Source organism: Propithecus coquereli, unplaced genomic scaffold, assembly GCF_000956105.1.
Source record: "Propithecus coquereli isolate 6110/MARCELLA unplaced genomic scaffold, Pcoq_1.0 Scaffold72, whole genome shotgun sequence".
NCBI classification, from domain to species: Eukaryota; Metazoa; Chordata; class Mammalia; order Primates; family Indriidae; genus Propithecus; species Propithecus coquereli.
This window is the reverse complement of record NW_012153285.1, coordinates 6339677-6358711: the sequence shown is the minus strand read 5'-3', so window position 1 is coordinate 6358711 and position 19035 is coordinate 6339677. Positions and strand designations below refer to the sequence as shown.

Genomic DNA, 19035 nt, shown 5'->3' with positions numbered 1-19035 from the left:
AAAGAGAAAAACTACGAAATAAATGAAATAGGGATTTTAAAGTTTCAAATAAACAGTTGAATTCAAATGCAAAGGCATAAAAAGTAATTTGAGATAACTTGCATTGCGTCTCAATGGAACCTATTTTAAAGAAGTCTAAATTGAAATGTATCTAGCAAAAGCAATCATGAGAATCAATCTCTAAATAAAATATTCAGGATGAAGCTGTAAACTAGGAAAGGAAGATAATAAAAATTCATCAAGTATCCCCAATACTCATGAGTCTTTGTGAATTGTCATTCATGGCACATGCCTTTATTAAACTTGTATTTGTTGACAGCAAGAGGTGGCTCATTTTAATAAATCCTTCTATGATCTGCTATGTTACATTATTGTAAATATATTTAGATAAATAAACATCTAATTACCTATATGACTCTCGCAAAGTCCATATTGTCTAGATATTCTTACCCTGTAGAAATATCATTTGTTTTCAGAACTTGTAATGTTTTATATTCTTTATACTCGTTAATTAATTACTAAATTTCTCAGACTAAAATTTAATTTTTTGTTCATGCCAATTTTAACTATGTTGCTACTAGATGTTGTTATGTATAATTATTAATGTATATGAAGAATTTACTCCATCTTTAACAAAGAATTAACAAAATACACACTTAAACCATATATGCCCAACACCTTATTCATACAGATGTATTGCTTTATAACAATTTATCCTTGACTAATATGCATTGTCCACAAATAATTTTTAAAACTCATCTGATAATTAGATGTTTCACAGCAACTTTTCAACATTAACGAAAACTCTGTATCATAGAACATCTAAAACATTTCGTTTTAGAAAAAATATAGCTGTATCAGAGTACTCATTAATCAACATTCTAAACATAATTTTTCTTAGTTTCCTAAAATATTTTAACTCATGCAAAAATGATTCATGCTTAACAGTCAACATGTTAAACTAATAACATTTTCAAGATTCTATAAAAATTCAAACCATAGCGAAACAAAATGTGAAATTTTCTTTAATTCTTGGGTGGTCTGCTGAAGAAAATTTAGCTGCATATAAAACTATAAATTACTGTTAAATCAGCTATCTGGATAAAAGATAAGTTAATTTATGAAAACTTGTTTTAGTTTATAGAAAGTCTACACATGAAAGACAATTTCTATGAGATGTCCAAGCATAAAGCAGTTGGAATCCTATTGAAAATGGAAAAAGGTTTTGCACTCTACAAATACTGTTTGAACATAACATAAGCAGAAAAATTTGTGGTTTATAAATCCATATGTTCTTAAATGGATACTCTTTACATACTTTTGTTTAAGTTTTCACAATGTACCTATGTGCTAATGATATCAGGAATCGTTCATGCTGTGAAAGAATGTAAAACTAGTGCCATCTACTGGAAAAGGGGGATACTATTTAATCAACTAATTGCAAATTATTTTGTGAATTATTATGAGTGGAATTTTTATGCCTATTTTTTAAAACTATTTCTTTCAAAAAAAAAAAAACTTGCCCAAAGCATTTTTAATATAATCAAGGAAGTCAGGTAAGATGAACATGTAAGAATGATGAAACTGAAGAATTGAGGGCATCGACCTGAACACAAGGGGGAAAATCCCGTAGGTGACACCAATACAGAAATCAGAAGCACTACGTTCTAATCAGAATTTTATATTGGTTTCATGTGTATCTTTTAGAACAGAGGTTCTGAACATGTGGTCAAAGAGCCTTCCCTGAAGAGTTTCAGAAGATCTAACAAAAAATTTCTTGAAATTATGTGAAAAATTGTGTGTAGATATATACGTGTCTTTTCTGGGGAGTAAGGTCATAACTTTTATCAAAGAACTGTGGAGGTGGTCGGTATTGTCATGACTCAGAAAAGGTTTTGAAAAACTAATATAGAAAGCCAATCTATTCAGTAAGTGAACAGCACACTGACGACTTCAATTATTTTTTTTTAAAGTGAATACATCAGTTGCTATTAATGAACTATTGCCAGCTTACACTTGAATAATAAGTATTTCTTACTTATGGATGTTGCTTTGATGCATATCTGTAGTGTTTTCTTTTTACAAATGGAGAATTTAAAACACAACAAACAATATTAATTTGCTCCAAAGAAGCAATCAAAAGAGAGTTCTTAATTCTCATGATAAGTAAAATATGCACTTATTCACTTCCTCAAACAATTTACCACCAACACTCAAATTATTTGAAAGAAAAAGTAAAAGCAATTCTGGATAACACACATTGAATTTGTTACAATTTTTTGTTATTTGTTTAGCTGCAATGTGATTTATACCTATGGCATCCCCTATACTGTATTAACACAATAAAGTGAAAAAAAAGAAATTGTTTTTAACAATAAATTCAAAAGCCAACCAAACCATGAACTTTACTTTTAATCCTCCTATATAAAGCAGTCTCAAATAAATTTGTATTCTCTGTTAGTTACGACTTCAGCTACATATAAACTTTCAAATGTTTATTTATTCATTTAACAAACATTTATTAAGTGCCAGGCACTGTGCTAAGATCTGGAGCTATAAGCCTGTGATTCACAGAGTTCTAGTTATACAGACGATATTCTACGACCTTCAAACACCATTTTAAAACTATCTCTAAGATGTCTAATTTCCACATTAGAATACTATTATACCTTTATAAAACACATAATAGCCATGTGGCTCTTCAATTAATGGAGCCTGTTAAATATGCCACTGAAGTCAAATAAGAATCACAACCACATTATTATGTGTATGATGTTAGAGAAAAGTATAATTTATCACTGTAATCAGTACTATTTAGACAAATTTTATTTATTTCACCTTCACTTAGCTAAAAGCTACCATGATATCTAGTTTGAAGCTACAATTATACTTACTTTTTATCTAGCATTAAAACTATGTATAAAATTGTGCTTCCTAATCCCTCCTCAGATAATGCTTCAGTCTTGATTTAGAGGCAAGGAATTCTAATGTTCAAACATGGAAAATATCTGTGTCCTCCCACCACAATCCAGCAGACTTTTCTGTAAGTTCCCAGCATTAATTAGTATTGTGTTCTAAGATTTGATTAGCCAAAAACCAAAAGTAAAAACAAATGACAGTTAAAAAATTCATAGAATTTAAGAACTGAATAGATTATTTAATTTTAATTCTTTGTTTTAAAGATGAAGAGACTGAGATCTGGAGAGGTTTATTGATTTGTTCAAGGTCACACAAGTTAAAGGCAGAGCTATGGTTAGAGTTTTCTGACTCTTATTCCAGTGCTCTTTTTAATACATAAGAAAAACTGTTAGAGGAAATTAAGAAGAAATTCTGAGAGAGGAAAATTACCTTAAATTAGAAACATGAGTAATTCACATGCACTTAATAAGCCTTAAATTAAAATTATGCTTTACTAAAAAATAAGAAGTAAAGGAAGTCAAAGCTGAAAAATAATAGATCACTCTTCTGGGATATGGCCTTCATGCAGGTCAATCCTGTTATAGCCAACTTTAAGAGCCTGTTCCAATTATTTTTTAGTTCTGGAATTATTTCATATTGAATAATACTCAAAATTGGTAGGGCACTGGCTAGGGAACAGAAATCTTTTTGATTTACAGAGATTTCTGTTGTAATGGGTTTTTACCAGGGAACAGTAAATTAAAGCAAGACTTCAAACTTTCCCCGTAATTTCCTGTATCTCTAATTTTGGCTTCTTCTCTCCCTACCCGTATAAAGTAATAAGAACTAGAATTCTCATCTCAATTTCATTTTTATTTTTCAAAATTTAGTTTGTTTCATTATTGTTCAACTTAATTTCTTCAACATTTCTATACATCTAAGAGTTAAAGAAATGGTCGATAAAGATTTTGCTAATATTCAAGTTATAAAATATGTAGACACTGGAAGACTGACATTCAGAACACTTAAAAATTAAGTAGTGCTTGAATGTTTAAGGAATTACTGAATATGATTCTAGCCAATTCATTTATCAAGTTAACATGGGCTTACAAGCCTTCAGTAAGAAAGAGAGTTTCTCTGGGCTTTCATTAGTATTTGGGTAATAAGAATAAAAGAATGTTATATATTTATAGGACTTGAATTCTGGTTCAGCAGGATATGTAAGTAAAATAAAGAGATCAGAACAACAGACTGAGATGGTTATTTCTCAAACGTAAAGTGCATTTGTGAGTCCTATGAAAGTAAAAAATAGCTAAATGAAAGCTGGGACACATTTAAGTGTTTTTAAAAGTCTACTGTATTGGAAAAATGTAAATGTATATTAATATACATACATGGATTTCTATAGTGAACATAGTGAAGACATATACAGTGTTTACTAATATGACAGCCAGTGTTCTAGGCACTTTTCACATTCCAATCTATTTAATTCTCATAGCAACCCTTTCAGATGGGCACTATTATTATCCCCATTTTACAAATAAAGAAGCTAAGGCACACAGCTAGTTTAAATGGCAAAACCAGATTTCAAACCCAGTTAGTCTGACTCCAGAATGTGTTTGCTTAAGCATTGTGCTATAATAGCTACTTCCTAAAAATTATCAGTTTTGTTGAATTTATCTTTCAATCATTTTGTTACCAAAATTTAAAGATACTCATATTTCAATTAAAGAAATTTTGTAGGAAAGGGAAGGTCTCTGAAGTTTAAGGGGGGCTGCATGGAGGATATGGTGTTTGGACACCGGGCTAACTTGCTGCTCATGGTTTGAGATTTAGCTCAAGCACCAAATCCTCCATGGAGCTCTCCTTAAACTTCAGAGACCTTCCCTTCCCTACAAAATTTCTTCCCCTAAAGAAAAGAGCTGGGACCATCCTCCTCTGAACTCTCATAACAATCCAAGCATAAATACCTATAGTACACAGGTGTTATGGTTCAATGGTCCTCACACAGTTCCATTTCCACCTTGTACTCATTGAAAAAAATCAGCTTTTCTTTCTTTATTATTGTATCCTCACTGCTTAACACAATGCTTGGCACTCATAGTCAATATTCAGAAAATGTTTAATGAATTGGAATTAAACTATATAATGTAGTAATAGAGATATTTACATTAATGGGAAATGTAAATAATATTGATAATCATGTTCACAGAAATAAAATATTTGACCATGTGGTTTTCGTAATAAATTTAAAACATTAAACTTACAATATAGGCACATATGAAATTTTGGACTTCCATGCCTCACTTGCTTAAATGCTTAAAATCACATTTTTAAAAAGTGTAACAGTTCTAATTTAAGAACCAGTTGACACATGTTATATTAGTTCTATTTATTTGATCACTGTTAAGTAGAACAGCTTTTCATTTTAACTACAATAAATAACTTAATTATGCTAAAATTATTCATTTCATTTTTTTTCCTAAAGGAATGGCCACATGTGGAATGAAAAGCATTTTCATTATCCTTTAACAAGATGAATGTCCTATTTTGTGTGATTTGGGGCAGTTTCTTACTAAGATTGCCAGCCTCTTATGAACATTATGATTTGCAGATGTGTAGTGTGCATTAAAGAACAAGAAGATATCATGAAATATTAGTGACAATTATATACTGGGCAAGGAAACTGGACAATGTTTCCAAGGGTTGTAAGGATTGTGGAAATGAATGTTACTCAAAGTAGAGTGGTGATTTATAACCAATTTCCTTCTTCAAATTAGGGCCCAAGAAAAAGAAAACGGAATTTAGCAAAGCCTCATGGTGTATCATTTCCTGCAGCAGAAACACCCACTCAGACCAGTGCCCTCACTATGTACAGTACAACAAGCAGCAACCTGAGGGAAGCCCACAGGCTCGAAGGGCTACTGGCTGGCTCTTTGTCACCAAATGCAGCAAGTTGAAGGCAGACATCACTGTGATATCTTCACCAACAAAACGAGAGGCAAAGAACAGGGGCAAGAGCTGAGTAGGAGAAAAAAAAAACACAAATTAAAATTTCACAAATGTTAAACACATTCATTGCACAATTGATGGTTACAGTTTTATCTGGAACTAAACACATACAGTGCTAATAAATTTCAAATGCCCATTTTTCAGACAGTGAGCTTACTTTTAACCTAGGCTTATTTATATCTTATGGATAAAATACACACTATTTAATAGCAGGGTAACCTGTGAACTCCGTTGGCAAGAGGTTGAGAAAAGAGACAATGTTTAAAACAGTTGAAAGGAATTAGCATTTAGTAAATTTGTACCATGTGACAGGAACTGTCTGGAGTCTAATATACACGTTGTATCATTTAATTCTTACAATAAACCTAGGAGGTAGGTCTTATGCCCTAATACATATGTGAGGAAATCAAGGCTCAAAGGTCCCAGGGCACAAAGCAAATAACCAGAGGAAAACGGATTAGAAAATCCTGTTATATCTGACTGCAACGCCATGTTCCTGCCTCACTTCACTCTGCTTTCTTCCAGGAATTATTTGCAAATATCCCTCTCAGGAGAAGACTAAAACATCATAAGATTAAGAAATTTCTTTTGTTCAAGCTTCATTTTTCTTAATAGAGAGCAAAGAAACCTAAGGAAAACTAAGAAATTTCACTTTTAAAACAGTGTTAAGTTTGAGTAAAGCACGGCAAATACAGATTTTCATTCAATTTTATGATTTACAATTTCTAGATCAATTCTGTGAATAATATTCATAGCCTAGTGTTTAAAAGGGTAAAAATATTTTGAAGTCTTTGGAAATAAATCATGTGGAAGAATCTCAAAATTGTGTTGATGTTAAACTTTAGACAAAACTTCAAGTCTCAGGATTTTCTTTAAAGTTTTTATACAAGATTCCAATTGGTAAAGATTAACTTCAAATGAAAATGGAAAATACCAGATTAATATCAACTTCCTATATTTTATTTAAAATTAGCATTTTAAGTGGCTTTAACCACTAAATGTCCAAAAATCAATATAAAATTAATGCCTTGTTCATTTCCTGACCATAACCGCCCACCCCCAGTTCCAAAATAAAAGTCTGTTCCTGGACTCTTCTGACCTCCTTGAAGAACAAACATATAATAAACAGTAATATATTTTACCAAATCACTCTGGAGTATATCTGACAGAAATCTGCTTGTATTAACATGCCTGAACTCTGACTTCTCCAAGCTAAACTCACTACAAGACTAAAATATTTTTGTGTTACTAACTGGAGACAAAGGGGAGGAAGAGGGAAGGTAAGTATCACAATGCACAGACTGAAAGAACCATTAAACATAAATAAACATGTCATTTTCACGAGTGACTGCAGAGCAGGGGAAAGAGAGCATTCCTTTGGAGCAGACTACTGACTAATAAAAGATCAAAGGTCTATACCTCACAACACTATAAATAAAAATGTATTTTTTTTCCTTGTAACCCTACTCTGTGAGGAATAAAGTGTGCACGGAAAATGTAATTACTTAGCAAAGCTGCAGCCTCATTGTGCTCCCACAGCTGACCATAAAACGTCTTCCTATTCTGTTTCATCAACTGCTGTACCAGGCAGCCTGGGCGCCTACCGATCACTGTGGCCATCTGGCTTGTGTCAAAGCCAGAGCACAGGAAGAAAGGCAGTGATGTCACTCTGCAGGTCAGGGAAAGAACAAAGATGCATTCTACAATTAAAAGCTAAGGGCCGCAAATACCAGGGGCCCTCCAGCATGATATGATTGTGTGATTTAAGAGTCTGTGTTGCCTTTATTTCTACCCAAATAGCCAGGGCTCCATCTAGTGGCAAATCAGTTTTGCCCAGTTTTTTTAAGAGAGGACGCAGAAGTGCTACATTAGCACCAACAAAGTGGAGCAACTAAGTGATTTTAGAGGAGTCTCGTCTTTTTTTACCGAAGAAGGCAAAAAATACAATCTATCACACTGTTGTCCAGTTTCGAACCCTACGAAGATGCATTTCATAGGTCAGGATTTAATACAATCCTAACTACTTTAATACCTGCAAAGATAGTAAAAAAAGCTAAGTTTGCAAAATGCATGCAAAGTGGCCTTACTCACAAACTACTCTGAAAATATACATCTAAAATGTAAAGTGAAAAACAGTTCTAAAGAATGGATGTATGCATCTGGATGCCTTGTTTAAATCAAACTCATAATCTTATACTGCCACAGAACAAAAGAATCATAGTTAATACGGCCCTAACATGTGACATCAGGAGTAACTCTTCTCCAGAAAAGAAAAAGTAATATTTTGATGCCGAAGTGTTTTAACAAAATTATTCTGTAGCTGAAGTTTTCCACCTAATTTATGTTTGCAGTAAATGAAATAAAACATGTTGACAAACAGATGTAAAATACATAATACATTTGCACAAAAGATCATATATCACAATGGATGTGTGTGAGCTATGGACCTAGCTGTCTGGGTTTGAACCCTGGCCATGCCCATAACTAACTTTGTGTTACCCTGCACACGTCACTTACCCTCTCAGTGCCTCAGTTTCCTCAACTCTAAAATAAAGAAGTTAATTGGTAAAAAGTGCTTGGGAAAACTCCTGGCACATAGTCTTTGCTCAGGAAATGTTTGCTATTATTATTTAAATATGCCAAATATTTGCCATACTTTTTAATTGTATGAGAAAATTCTAACCGTCCATTTATACCCGACCCTACGTAGAGTTAGCAAGGCATTCTCCAAAGAATCCTATTTAGGCCATAAAACTTCGATGGACTTCCACAGTGAATTATCATAAAGAAAAGAGTAAGATAAAGAAATCCTAAAGATAATAGCTAACTAAGCACTTGGCATGTGCCATTCTGAGCACTTCATATTTATTAGCTCTTTTAATCCTCACAACCTTATGAGGCACATACTATCATTTTCCCATTTTTAGATGTAGAGATTGAGGCAGAGGGAGTAATTTGTAATTTGCCTAGACCGTAAATAATTGGATAATCTAACACATGCAAACTCAGGCCATCTAGCTCCAAGGCCAGTGCTCTGGATCACTACACGACTGGCAACAAAAAGCCTTAGGTTGCCCCAACCCACTCTAGATACTCCGATTCTGTTTCCCTACTAGGTAGTGTGATGAACATGTAATAAGGAAGCTTAATTCAAGATTATTTGAAAATTCTCTCCTTTGACACTGAGAGGAAAATGGTAGGGAGTTAAGGAAATGAAAAGTCTGAGACATTCTCAGATTTCTAAATTTGATCTTTCTGTTCCACCAGGTGCATCTTCGACTTCTCTATCACCTTCAAAATTTTTCTCTAAATTCCTTGGATATACTTTTATGATATATCCTAAAGATGTGTGGAGTTGACTCAACTTGAATTTACCAAAACTTCGATATGTTGATGACATGATACTTTTGAGGACCAAACAGACCAACAAGTACTCCCTGCCAACACCCGCCCCCACAAAAAAATTCAAGTTTCCATTTTGCAGCTTTCTCCCTATTGTACTCCCTAAAATGTCTGAGTGAGGACCCTAGTCAGAAACAACTCTACTCCAAAAGAGGACAAAAGAAGCACATGCTTCTGAGTGGTGACAATCTATAGAAGAATTAGCACTAAACACCCTGTAGAAATCAGCACTGAGCAACGACCACGAGAAAATCCATAATTCTCCAAGTTTATCCTCAATTTCATCACTTTTGCATTGCCCTTGACTCAAATAATTGCACAGATGAATAACATTTATAGATAAATAACATGTTATTTGTTTTGAAAGACAAGACGCATCTTTCTAATCTCCCAGAATATCTGGTACAAAATTTTGAAAACAGTGGCAGTCAAAAAATACTGGATGAACAATACCTAATGAGCAATATCACACTACGTGTTGAAAACAATTAGATTACATAATTGTCTATAATTTCCTGCTCAAAACTTTATGGTGATTTCCCATTGCAAATTGCAGGGTTCCCCAAACCATGTTCTCAGAAACACAAGATAACCCTTCAAACAAGTTTAGTATTAATAGTCAAATAGTAGTGTAAATGCTACCCAATAGAAAAGGTCTGAGAGGCCTACAGTACATACATCTGCTTAACTTTATCTCAATTGGCACCTCTGAAATGTTTTTGACCATACAAAACCCCTTTCTGTCCTATCGCTATTCCAAAGAACATATTCTGGTAAATCCTTTAGATAAAGTCCAAATTCCTAAACAAAGCAATTAAAGTTCTACATCTACCTGCTGTCTAAGTCATCAGCCTTTTCTGTTGCCATACCTCCAAATCGAAACCCAGCCCACACTCCTGCCATGTCAACATGTTCGCAATTTCCCCCAACAGGCCAGCTGTTTCCTACTTCCACCTCCATGTCTTCATTCCATACCCTTACCCTCTTCGCAAACACTCCCAACCTCTCCAATTCTAGTCCCCAGCATAGCACCAAATATACTATCGCATCCCTTGTAACAATTTTCAGGAAACTGGTCTGCTTTTATCTGTCCCTCTTCTACATCGTAAGTTTCTTAAGGACGGTGACACTGTCTTTTTCATCTTTGTATCCCAGTACCTGGCACATAACAGCCATTCATTTACTCAGTGAAAAACTGACTATGTAAATGATCAATTCTATGGAATCAATTGTTTAGGATCATCATTTCCAATGAGGCTATTCCCTGCCATCTCAACTGTTAATAGTGCTTAAAGGTAACAATCTGAATTAAAATCTGTTAATTATGCAATTATTAGCAGTTCCTATGAAGAGGTGGGAAATTGAAAATGCAACCTGACTTGAAATCTAAAGATAATTCAAATGTCCTATTTTGATCAAAAATCTCTACTTCTCCCTCTTCCTACCCCAACCCCCCATCCCAAGAATTCGAACATCCAAAAATCTGACTCAGGTTAGTTTGCTAGTGTTTTGCTTTGGGTTTATCTTTTTTTCCTTTTATTTTTTTCCCTGCAGTTGAATAAAAAACTGCCAAAGAGAGATGTTATAAACAGGGAATCCAGAAAACTCACAAAGTTAGTAATTAGCTCCAAAACAAATGGGCTGGCTGATTGTAGCACTGGATTTATATTGTCAAGCCTTTGGAGCTCCAGTGGTGCAATCAGCACACGGTACTTATATATTGTCAAACCTAAAGGTCAAATCCCTTCCCAATAAATGCCAAAGGAATGTCCACATCAGTAGTTTTCCAAAAGCTAGCAAAATGCTCCCCTCCCCCTCCAAAACAGCAAGAGCCAAGAGAGTTGACAAATTTGAATTTTGTCAAGTAAGGATAATAAAAAAACAAATAAATCTCAAAACCCTAATCTCACCATAGTATCAGAAAAGAAAGATTATGTTAATACCAAGAACTAGGAACTACCAATCTCAAGATAAAGAACATTTTTTTAAGTAGAATACATTTAATTTTGTGGGAAAAAGTTTCATTTTTGTTGCTCTTTTTCTCATTTCATCATTATGAACCGAAGAAACTTCATCAGAGGCCAGCATTCAGAAACCACTAATCTAAATGTCTACTATAAAGTTCTACAGAAACATCTTTGTTCTTACCAGCACAGTGCTCAACCAGTGTTTGTTGAGTGAATGACCAATCAATCATTTAACTACTGCTTGAAATCAATAGCCCATTGGCTAGAATTTGGCATCCCTTTGTTAAACAGAGATCCTTTTGTGATTTTATTTGTTTAAGAAACAACAGAACCCTGGCGATTCAGAATCTTCAGTCAATCTTCTAAACCACTGAAGTGATTTTAAGATACAGAATTTTTAAGTTACTCAATTCACCTATATAAATTCCTACTACATGGGAAACAATGCATCAGGTGCTGATGAATATGCAAATGTATAAGATATAGTCTGTGTTGTCAAAAAACATATTAGCCTAGGTGGGAACATAAGAAATATGCTAAATGCTTTAACAGGATAGAAGTAAATGTATTATGGAATTTCAGAAGAAGGAAAATTGCTTCCAGCTTTAGGAGTGGGAGTGGCAGGGACCAGGAACCAAAGAAAAGATGTATGAAGGAGGACTCATTTTTATTCTTTCATTTTTATACCTCTAGGGTTAACTATTCTCAAACTTTTTGATCTCAGAATTCCTTACACTACTAAAAATTATCAAGGACTCCAAATACCTTTTGTTTATGTGCTTATACCTATCAATATTTACTATATTAGAAATTATAACTAAGAAATTTTTTAATATTTGCTTATTTCATTAAAATAATAATAAACAAAAAAACAGTTAACAATGACAATTTTTAAGCAGTAAAATTTTATTTTAACCCAAAAGCTCAAATAAACATTTACAAAAATGACATTTTTTGTGAGAAATAGCTATGTTATTCAAAACAAAAATATGTATAATGGGAAGAGTTTTACATTTTTACAAATCTCTTTAATATCTGATTTAATAGAAAACAACTAAATTCTCATCTCTGCTTCTGTAATCAATGCATTATGATATATTGTTCTGGTTGAAGTGTATATGTGAAGAAAGTCTAGCCTCACACAGATAAGTAGTTGGAAAAGGAGTGAGTATTTTAATGACCTTTTCAGATAATTGCAGGTATTCTGTTCTTTGTTATTATACAAAGATCAACATATGGTAGTATGAAACCCTATCAATGAACTTCTCATATGTTACATCAAAACCACTGGTCTATCTTGTATTTTGAATGGATCTTCTAACCTTGCATGATTTTGTAAAATCCTACACTGTTCCTTTGGAAAATACTGGTTTACTGGGTTATACAGATCTTTCATATACTGACATACTTCATTACATGATATCAAAAAATCATACTCATTAATATTATCATTGATTTCATCAAAAAAGTTTTTAAATACTGAGAAGCTGTCAAGCTCACAATAGGAGATACAAGTTTTCCAAAATTTTAGTGTTTAACTCTAAAGCTCAAATTTTATCATTGGCAACAAGTACTGTCAGTGTTTTCCTTGAAACAGAATCACTTTGTTCATTTTTGAGAAGATACCTGCCAAATACTCAAGCATAACATAGTTCAATAACCATAGTTTGTCTGTTTGTCTGTCAGGCATTCTTTCAAGTAAAATGGCATCTCAAACAATTGCACAGGTGCTTTTCCTGGAAACAACCACTGTGTTTTGGTACACAGAAGCATTCCATAAAAGTGTACTTCCCATTTCTTCACGTGGAGTATTAAAAAGATATGTGCTCAATTGTCAAGATTAATAAAACATAAATTTTGCAAAAAATAAAAAATTAGCTGGGTGTGATGGTGCGTACCTACAGTCCTAGCTACTCAGGTGGCTGGATGAAGGAGAATCACTTGAGCCCAGGAGTTCAAGGCTACAGTCAGCTATGATCATGCCACCGCACTCCAGCCTGGGAGACAGAGTGAGATCTTGTCTCAAAAAATATATAAATAAATATATATATATATATATATACACACACACATACACACATGCACACACACATACATACATATTAATATATATACACACACACATATAAATGTTGCTACTTCATCAAGGACATTCTTAAGTGAAATGGTCTTTTTTCCCCTTCCAAGCAAGAGCACTTAACTGTTGGTGTGAGACCCTCTAGAGCTTTCTTTCCCTCTGCAACAGGGATCAGCAATGTTCTATAATTAGATGGCGGCTGCTCCATTAATCATAACCTCAAAATAAGGAGACATGGAGCAGAGCACCCATTTGGCCCACAATGAACACGCAGCACAAACAAGAAATAAACCTTCAGTATTTTAAGCCATTGGGATTTGGAGACTATTTGTTCCAGTAGAAACTAGGGTTCAGAGAATAACCTGCTTAGGTTTACATGGCCAGTAAATGATGGAGTCAGAAATCGAACTGAAGTTTATTTTAACCTCTTCTACCACATTAAAATTTCCTCATAGTCAGGGACCCAAGTATCCCAGATTGCTGTCCTTGCTTAAGAAAATAACAGAATCTAGAAGGATAAGAAGTCTAATGCCAAGGACAGTGAGATCACTTTGAAAAGCCCAGAGTTTCTCTTCCATTAGTCATCCCTTCTATTCCTAAATATCCAAAAGAGCTTCTTACTTTGGTCAGAAGATATGGCTGTCCTCTCATATCCAGACATTAAAAGATAAAAGAGGCTAGTTGATCTTCATCATCTGGAGCAGACAAACTGGTCTTAACACTTCAAAAACTAAAGATTTCCCTCAGCTGCAAAACTGACTGAGTAGCTCTTAGTCCCAATAAAATGACTAAATGTGAAGATTTTATTTCCTGAAGTGATTGAAAGCTTCATGGGCAATAAGCACATTCACTGCAGCTTTCTTACTGATCTAACAAGTTCATGCCTAGATCCAGACCTTACAGATACAATGCTTTAATTTTAATCAATCAATAAATATAAGAAAAACAACCCATTTGCCATGACGCTAGAAAATGTCCGTCCCTTCCAGTGGTCCAAAGACCATAACCACAGATCTAATAAGAAGGAACTGCAATAATAGCTTACTTTCTTGAACTGGAAGCAAACGATATGCATACAGACATAACAATATAAGCTTTTACAGGCAATCTATGGACAGATATTTGGCTGTGGCTTCAGAACAGATTGTAAACATTAACAACTTCACATCATGAAACAAAAAGTATATAGCAACAAAATGTAAAGAAGCCCAGAAAGAAAGGTAGAGGAAAGGTAAGAGTATCAGGATTCTCATCTTATAGAGTTAGTAGATAGTAACTAGACTGGAAAATGCTAATTGACCCCTAAAATCCATTCTCCCTTCTACATGTTAGTAATAGAAACCCCTGAAATTTTATCTAAACATATAGCCACGTTTCTCGGCTTCCCTTGCAACTAGATGTGAACATGATACCAAGTTTTGGAAAATGGAATGTAAGTCAATATCATGTGTAATCTTTCAGGTCGCCTCCTTTAAAGACATAGTCACTTGCTTTGGATTTCCTCTTCCCTCCTGGAGACGGCAACAATTGCCACTGAACCTTGAGATGGAAGCTATTCAATGAGGAGGGCAGACCTAACAGGTCATGATACGAAGCTATTCACCAACCCAACCCTGGGCTATTATGTGAAAGAAAATTAAATTTCTACTTTCTATAAGTCTCTCCACTTATAATCTCTGTCACAGCAGCTTAGCTTCTTGTCTATCAAAAGTTGATAAGCAAATATTTAATGTTACAAAAGTGAATAGGGGAATTAAATTATCAACAGAACAGTAAACAATGGTAGACAGAAAGGTGAAGTGATAGCAGATAAATCCTTATCTTTCGTAACTGGATATTACCTGGAAATTATGAATCAATAAATAGTGCTATAACTATATTAACTAAAATTATGGAAATAGCTACCAGAAGAATAATGACTGAAAAACATTACTTCAGAGGAGTGAGACAGAAATAGGAAGGGGTGGAGCTGGAGGCTGAGGTTCCCCTGTACCAAGAACTATGTGCAGGTTTTTGATAAAAACAAAACTTACATGTGCAAAAAAAAAGATGCAGTGCCTCAATGGACCATTTCATCTGAAGAAAAAACCTGCTAATGTAGGCTGAATAAATCCTTTGCCTGGGGCTATAAAATGCACCATCTATATCACTGAAAGTCTATTTTTAATGAGTTAAATATAGGCCCTAAAAATACATATTCTTAAATCATATTTCAAATATTTTAAGTGAGAACTTCACCACCATTCCAGGAATAGAAAGTTTTATCACTGGAAACTGCAAGTAAATAAGAAAATTATTATGTAAAATTCTAATAATGGTATGCATTGTGGCTTGTATCTGATATAGCAGATAAAAGAAAAGTTTTATGAAAATGGATTCCTATTCCACTAAAAAGTAAATCTTAATGACATCTGTCAACTATCCTTTGACACCATGTTGGGCTTGGGAGTGGGGAGAAGTCCTGAGATCACAAAGTGAAAGAAATAAAATATTTTGCAAAATTTCTACTTTGCCCTATAGTGTTTTTTTTTATTCATTTCAAGTGATAAAAACATGTTTTAAAAAGAGTTTGCGTATTCCATATGTACTTCAAACTGTTTATCACATCCTGAAGTCAATTCATTTATTTCTTTCTTCACTAATTTATTATTCTTTCTGTATTTCTGATCCTGTTAGAAAGTACTCCCAGCCACTAAGCTCACAAACCTGGGAGTCACCCTCAATACTTTTCTATTTTAACCATTCATACCCAAAGAACACTAGGTGCTGTCAATTTTATTTGCAAGATACTGCTCAAATACATCCTTTTTTTTTCCTCCCTCATCTAGAGTAAGTAATACTCTCTTACTGGTTTTCTTGCCTCTGATTCATATCCACCCTCCACACTGCCATATATGGTATGGTCACAGCAGTGCATAGCATTTTTGCAGGTGCTATGCACTGATTAGCACCTACATGTGAAAATTCAACCAATCTATCCTGGCACTCAAGATCTATCAGGTTCATTTGTTTTCCTACTTGTGTAACTTAAATCGTCAACACTCCCTGGTACACTATATGCTCCAAGAACTCTCTTTTACTTTATCTCTAGTAACTCACACAATGCCTAATCCTTGGTAGGCATGCCATAAGATTTTGTTAAATACATAGAATAAATATAATATTTCAATGATAGCCAACTAGTTATCATTTCCCACATGGCTTTTCTACCCTCACCATACCACCCATATCCTCCATATTATATACAGAATGGACTCTTATCTTTCAACCTTCAGAGCCAATTTAGACATAATCCCCTCTGGGAAGGATATTATTTATATATCATTCACATATAGGATATATTTAGATATCATTTCCTTCACAGCTGTCCTCTGCTTCCTTTTCCCCAATAATTTCACTGGAAAATGAATCAATTCTTCCTCTGCACTACTTCCTACTTTGGTACCTCTGTTATTATATCTATTATTGCAGTTAAGTTTAGGTTTATAAAACTGCCTCTGTTATAAACTCCTTAAGAGTAGTCAGTGGTATTTCAACTCTGTAAAATAAAAGCTCAATAAATGTTTCAATATAACTGAACAAATGCCACTTCCTATTTTCCCCCATCTTTGTGCGTAGTGTCCTAGTTCCCACAGGACTAGAGTCCTGTACTGCTGTCTACACAGTGCAGTGTACAGGAAAAAGTCAGAACTGGGTTCATATTTTAACTCTATCACTTACCCAGCTAATAAACCTTAAGCAAATTAGTTATCCTCTAAGATTTTCGGTTTCCTTACCTGTATAATATAGATAATAACACTTCATTGAGTTTTGGAAAGATTAAATGAGATTATGTTTTCAAAAGTATCTGGAAGAGTGCTTAGTGAATTTTACTTTCCCTACCAAAAAGGAAAAGTAAGAGGAGGTATGAGAGAGAGAATGTATGTGGGGGGGGGGGGGGAGGGAGGTGTTGGAAGGTTTAATTAATTTAGTATTAGACAGGATAAGAATGAGTTGATTGTCTAACAGACAACTCAATTAAGATTATTTTTCCATTTCAGCAATTATGTTTTAGTGACTACCAGAAAATTCATTATATTTGACAAAAAAGAAAAATTTCAAATTTTGCAATCAACTGTTTAAGTCAATCACAGAGAGCAGTCTAACTTTATTCATGCATGAGGTAAATGCACTAATAAAATAGGAGTTTGGTGAAATAAACTTTTGGTTAACTCCAATCTAAACAGCATAATAGGAGTTATAAATATTATTGCAATTCAACTAAAACTGCCAATATCACTCACTCTCATAAAAGATAAAACTGTTTTAGGACTTACAACTAATTTTACATTGTGACCCTGAGAACTATCCATAACATTAGAGGGCTTGAATTCCCAGAAATAACTTTGTGACTGGTATAATTTGTCACCTGAATGCTAGTAAATTCCCTTGTTCCTAGATTCTTCTGTATAGAACCCTTTTTATATCCCGTAATTACAATATTATTTACATTCAGGTTATTCTATATAGGAATTTTCCAGCCTCACAATTATGCTTTTCTAGAATCCTCTTATCAATTAAATGTTGTCTTGCAAGGGAGAGTTAACATGTTATATAATAGTCTTTAATTCCCTCACATAACAGAAGGGCTCACGAAATGAATATACATATGTCCTTCCCTACCAAAACAAAACATTTCAACTCAAGAATAGACTCCAGCCAAATGATGTGTGAATCAAAATATCCTTAGGGATAGCAAAGTTAAGATATAAAAGGTGTGGTGGTAATCACTGAATGCAGTTGATGTTGTATGACTTCATGAAAAAGATAAAAATAATTCTAAAAACGGAGAACATACAATCTAAAAATAACAATAATTCAATAATAATCACATGGCTCTATAGGCCCCACTCTAGCTAACAAAGGCAGAGCAGACAAAAAGAAAAGGCTCCTAAGTTCTTCCTGTAAAGAAGAGTCAAATACTATTGTATATTTTTTTAGTTTAATAATTAGTTTCAGTAAGACTCAATGATGTTTTTAAACACTTTTTCAAGATCATAGAACCTAAAATAATCCCAATGAAAGATAAAAAGCAAATAAAATGTAGAAAACCTAATGGCAAAAGGTTGAAAACCAAGGGGAAAAAAAAACACAGAGCACAAAACAACAGGACATAGAGTGTTATCTAATATGTCCATGACATAAAATATAAATGATTTAAATGTGCCTGTTAAAAAATAATGACTCACAAAGAGTTACAAAACAAAGAAATGGCATAGAGGGATTTTTTTTAAAAAAAGAAGCAAAGAGAAACAGAGCTCGTACATGTGTGTGTGCACACACACGAAAACAAAGATGGCAAGATAAATAAATATCTTTCAAGAGAAAACTCACTCATATTCTCCCTCAATCAGATTCCCACCAGTTCCCATCAAAATGGTGAATAGAGGCCGGGCGCAGTGGCTCACGCCTGTAATCCTAGCACTCTGGGAGGCCGAGGCGCGAGGATCGCTCAAGGTCAGGAGTTCGAGACCAGCCTGAGCAAGAGCGAGACCCCATCGCTACTAAAAATAGAAAGAAATTATCTGGACAACTAAAAACATACATAGAAAAAATTAGCTGGGCATGGTGGCACATGCCTGTAGTCCCAGCTACTCGGGAGGCTGAGGCAGTAGGATCGCTTGAGCCCAGGAGTTTGAG

General features: G+C 34.1%; 1 protein-coding gene across 3 annotated transcripts in view; it reads right to left on the bottom strand.

Moving 5' to 3' along the window:
* Nucleotides 1-19035, bottom strand: part of MSRB3 (methionine sulfoxide reductase B3) — a 164848-nt gene that overhangs the window by 132610 nt on the left and 13203 nt on the right. The window contains exons 2-3 of one of the 3 annotated variants that reach the window (XM_012661574.1): nt 7416-7579; nt 5793-5919 (exon numbers count right to left, since the gene is read on the bottom strand). The exons of 1 other annotated variant lie outside the window; for it this stretch is intronic. In XM_012661574.1, the coding sequence (XP_012517028.1) occupies nt 5793-5868 (76 nt within the window). In that variant the 5' untranslated portion in view covers nt 5869-5919; nt 7416-7579. The remainder of the gene's footprint in view (nt 1-5792; nt 5920-7415; nt 7580-19035) is intronic. One more of the 3 variants, XM_012661575.1, reaches the window with a different exon arrangement.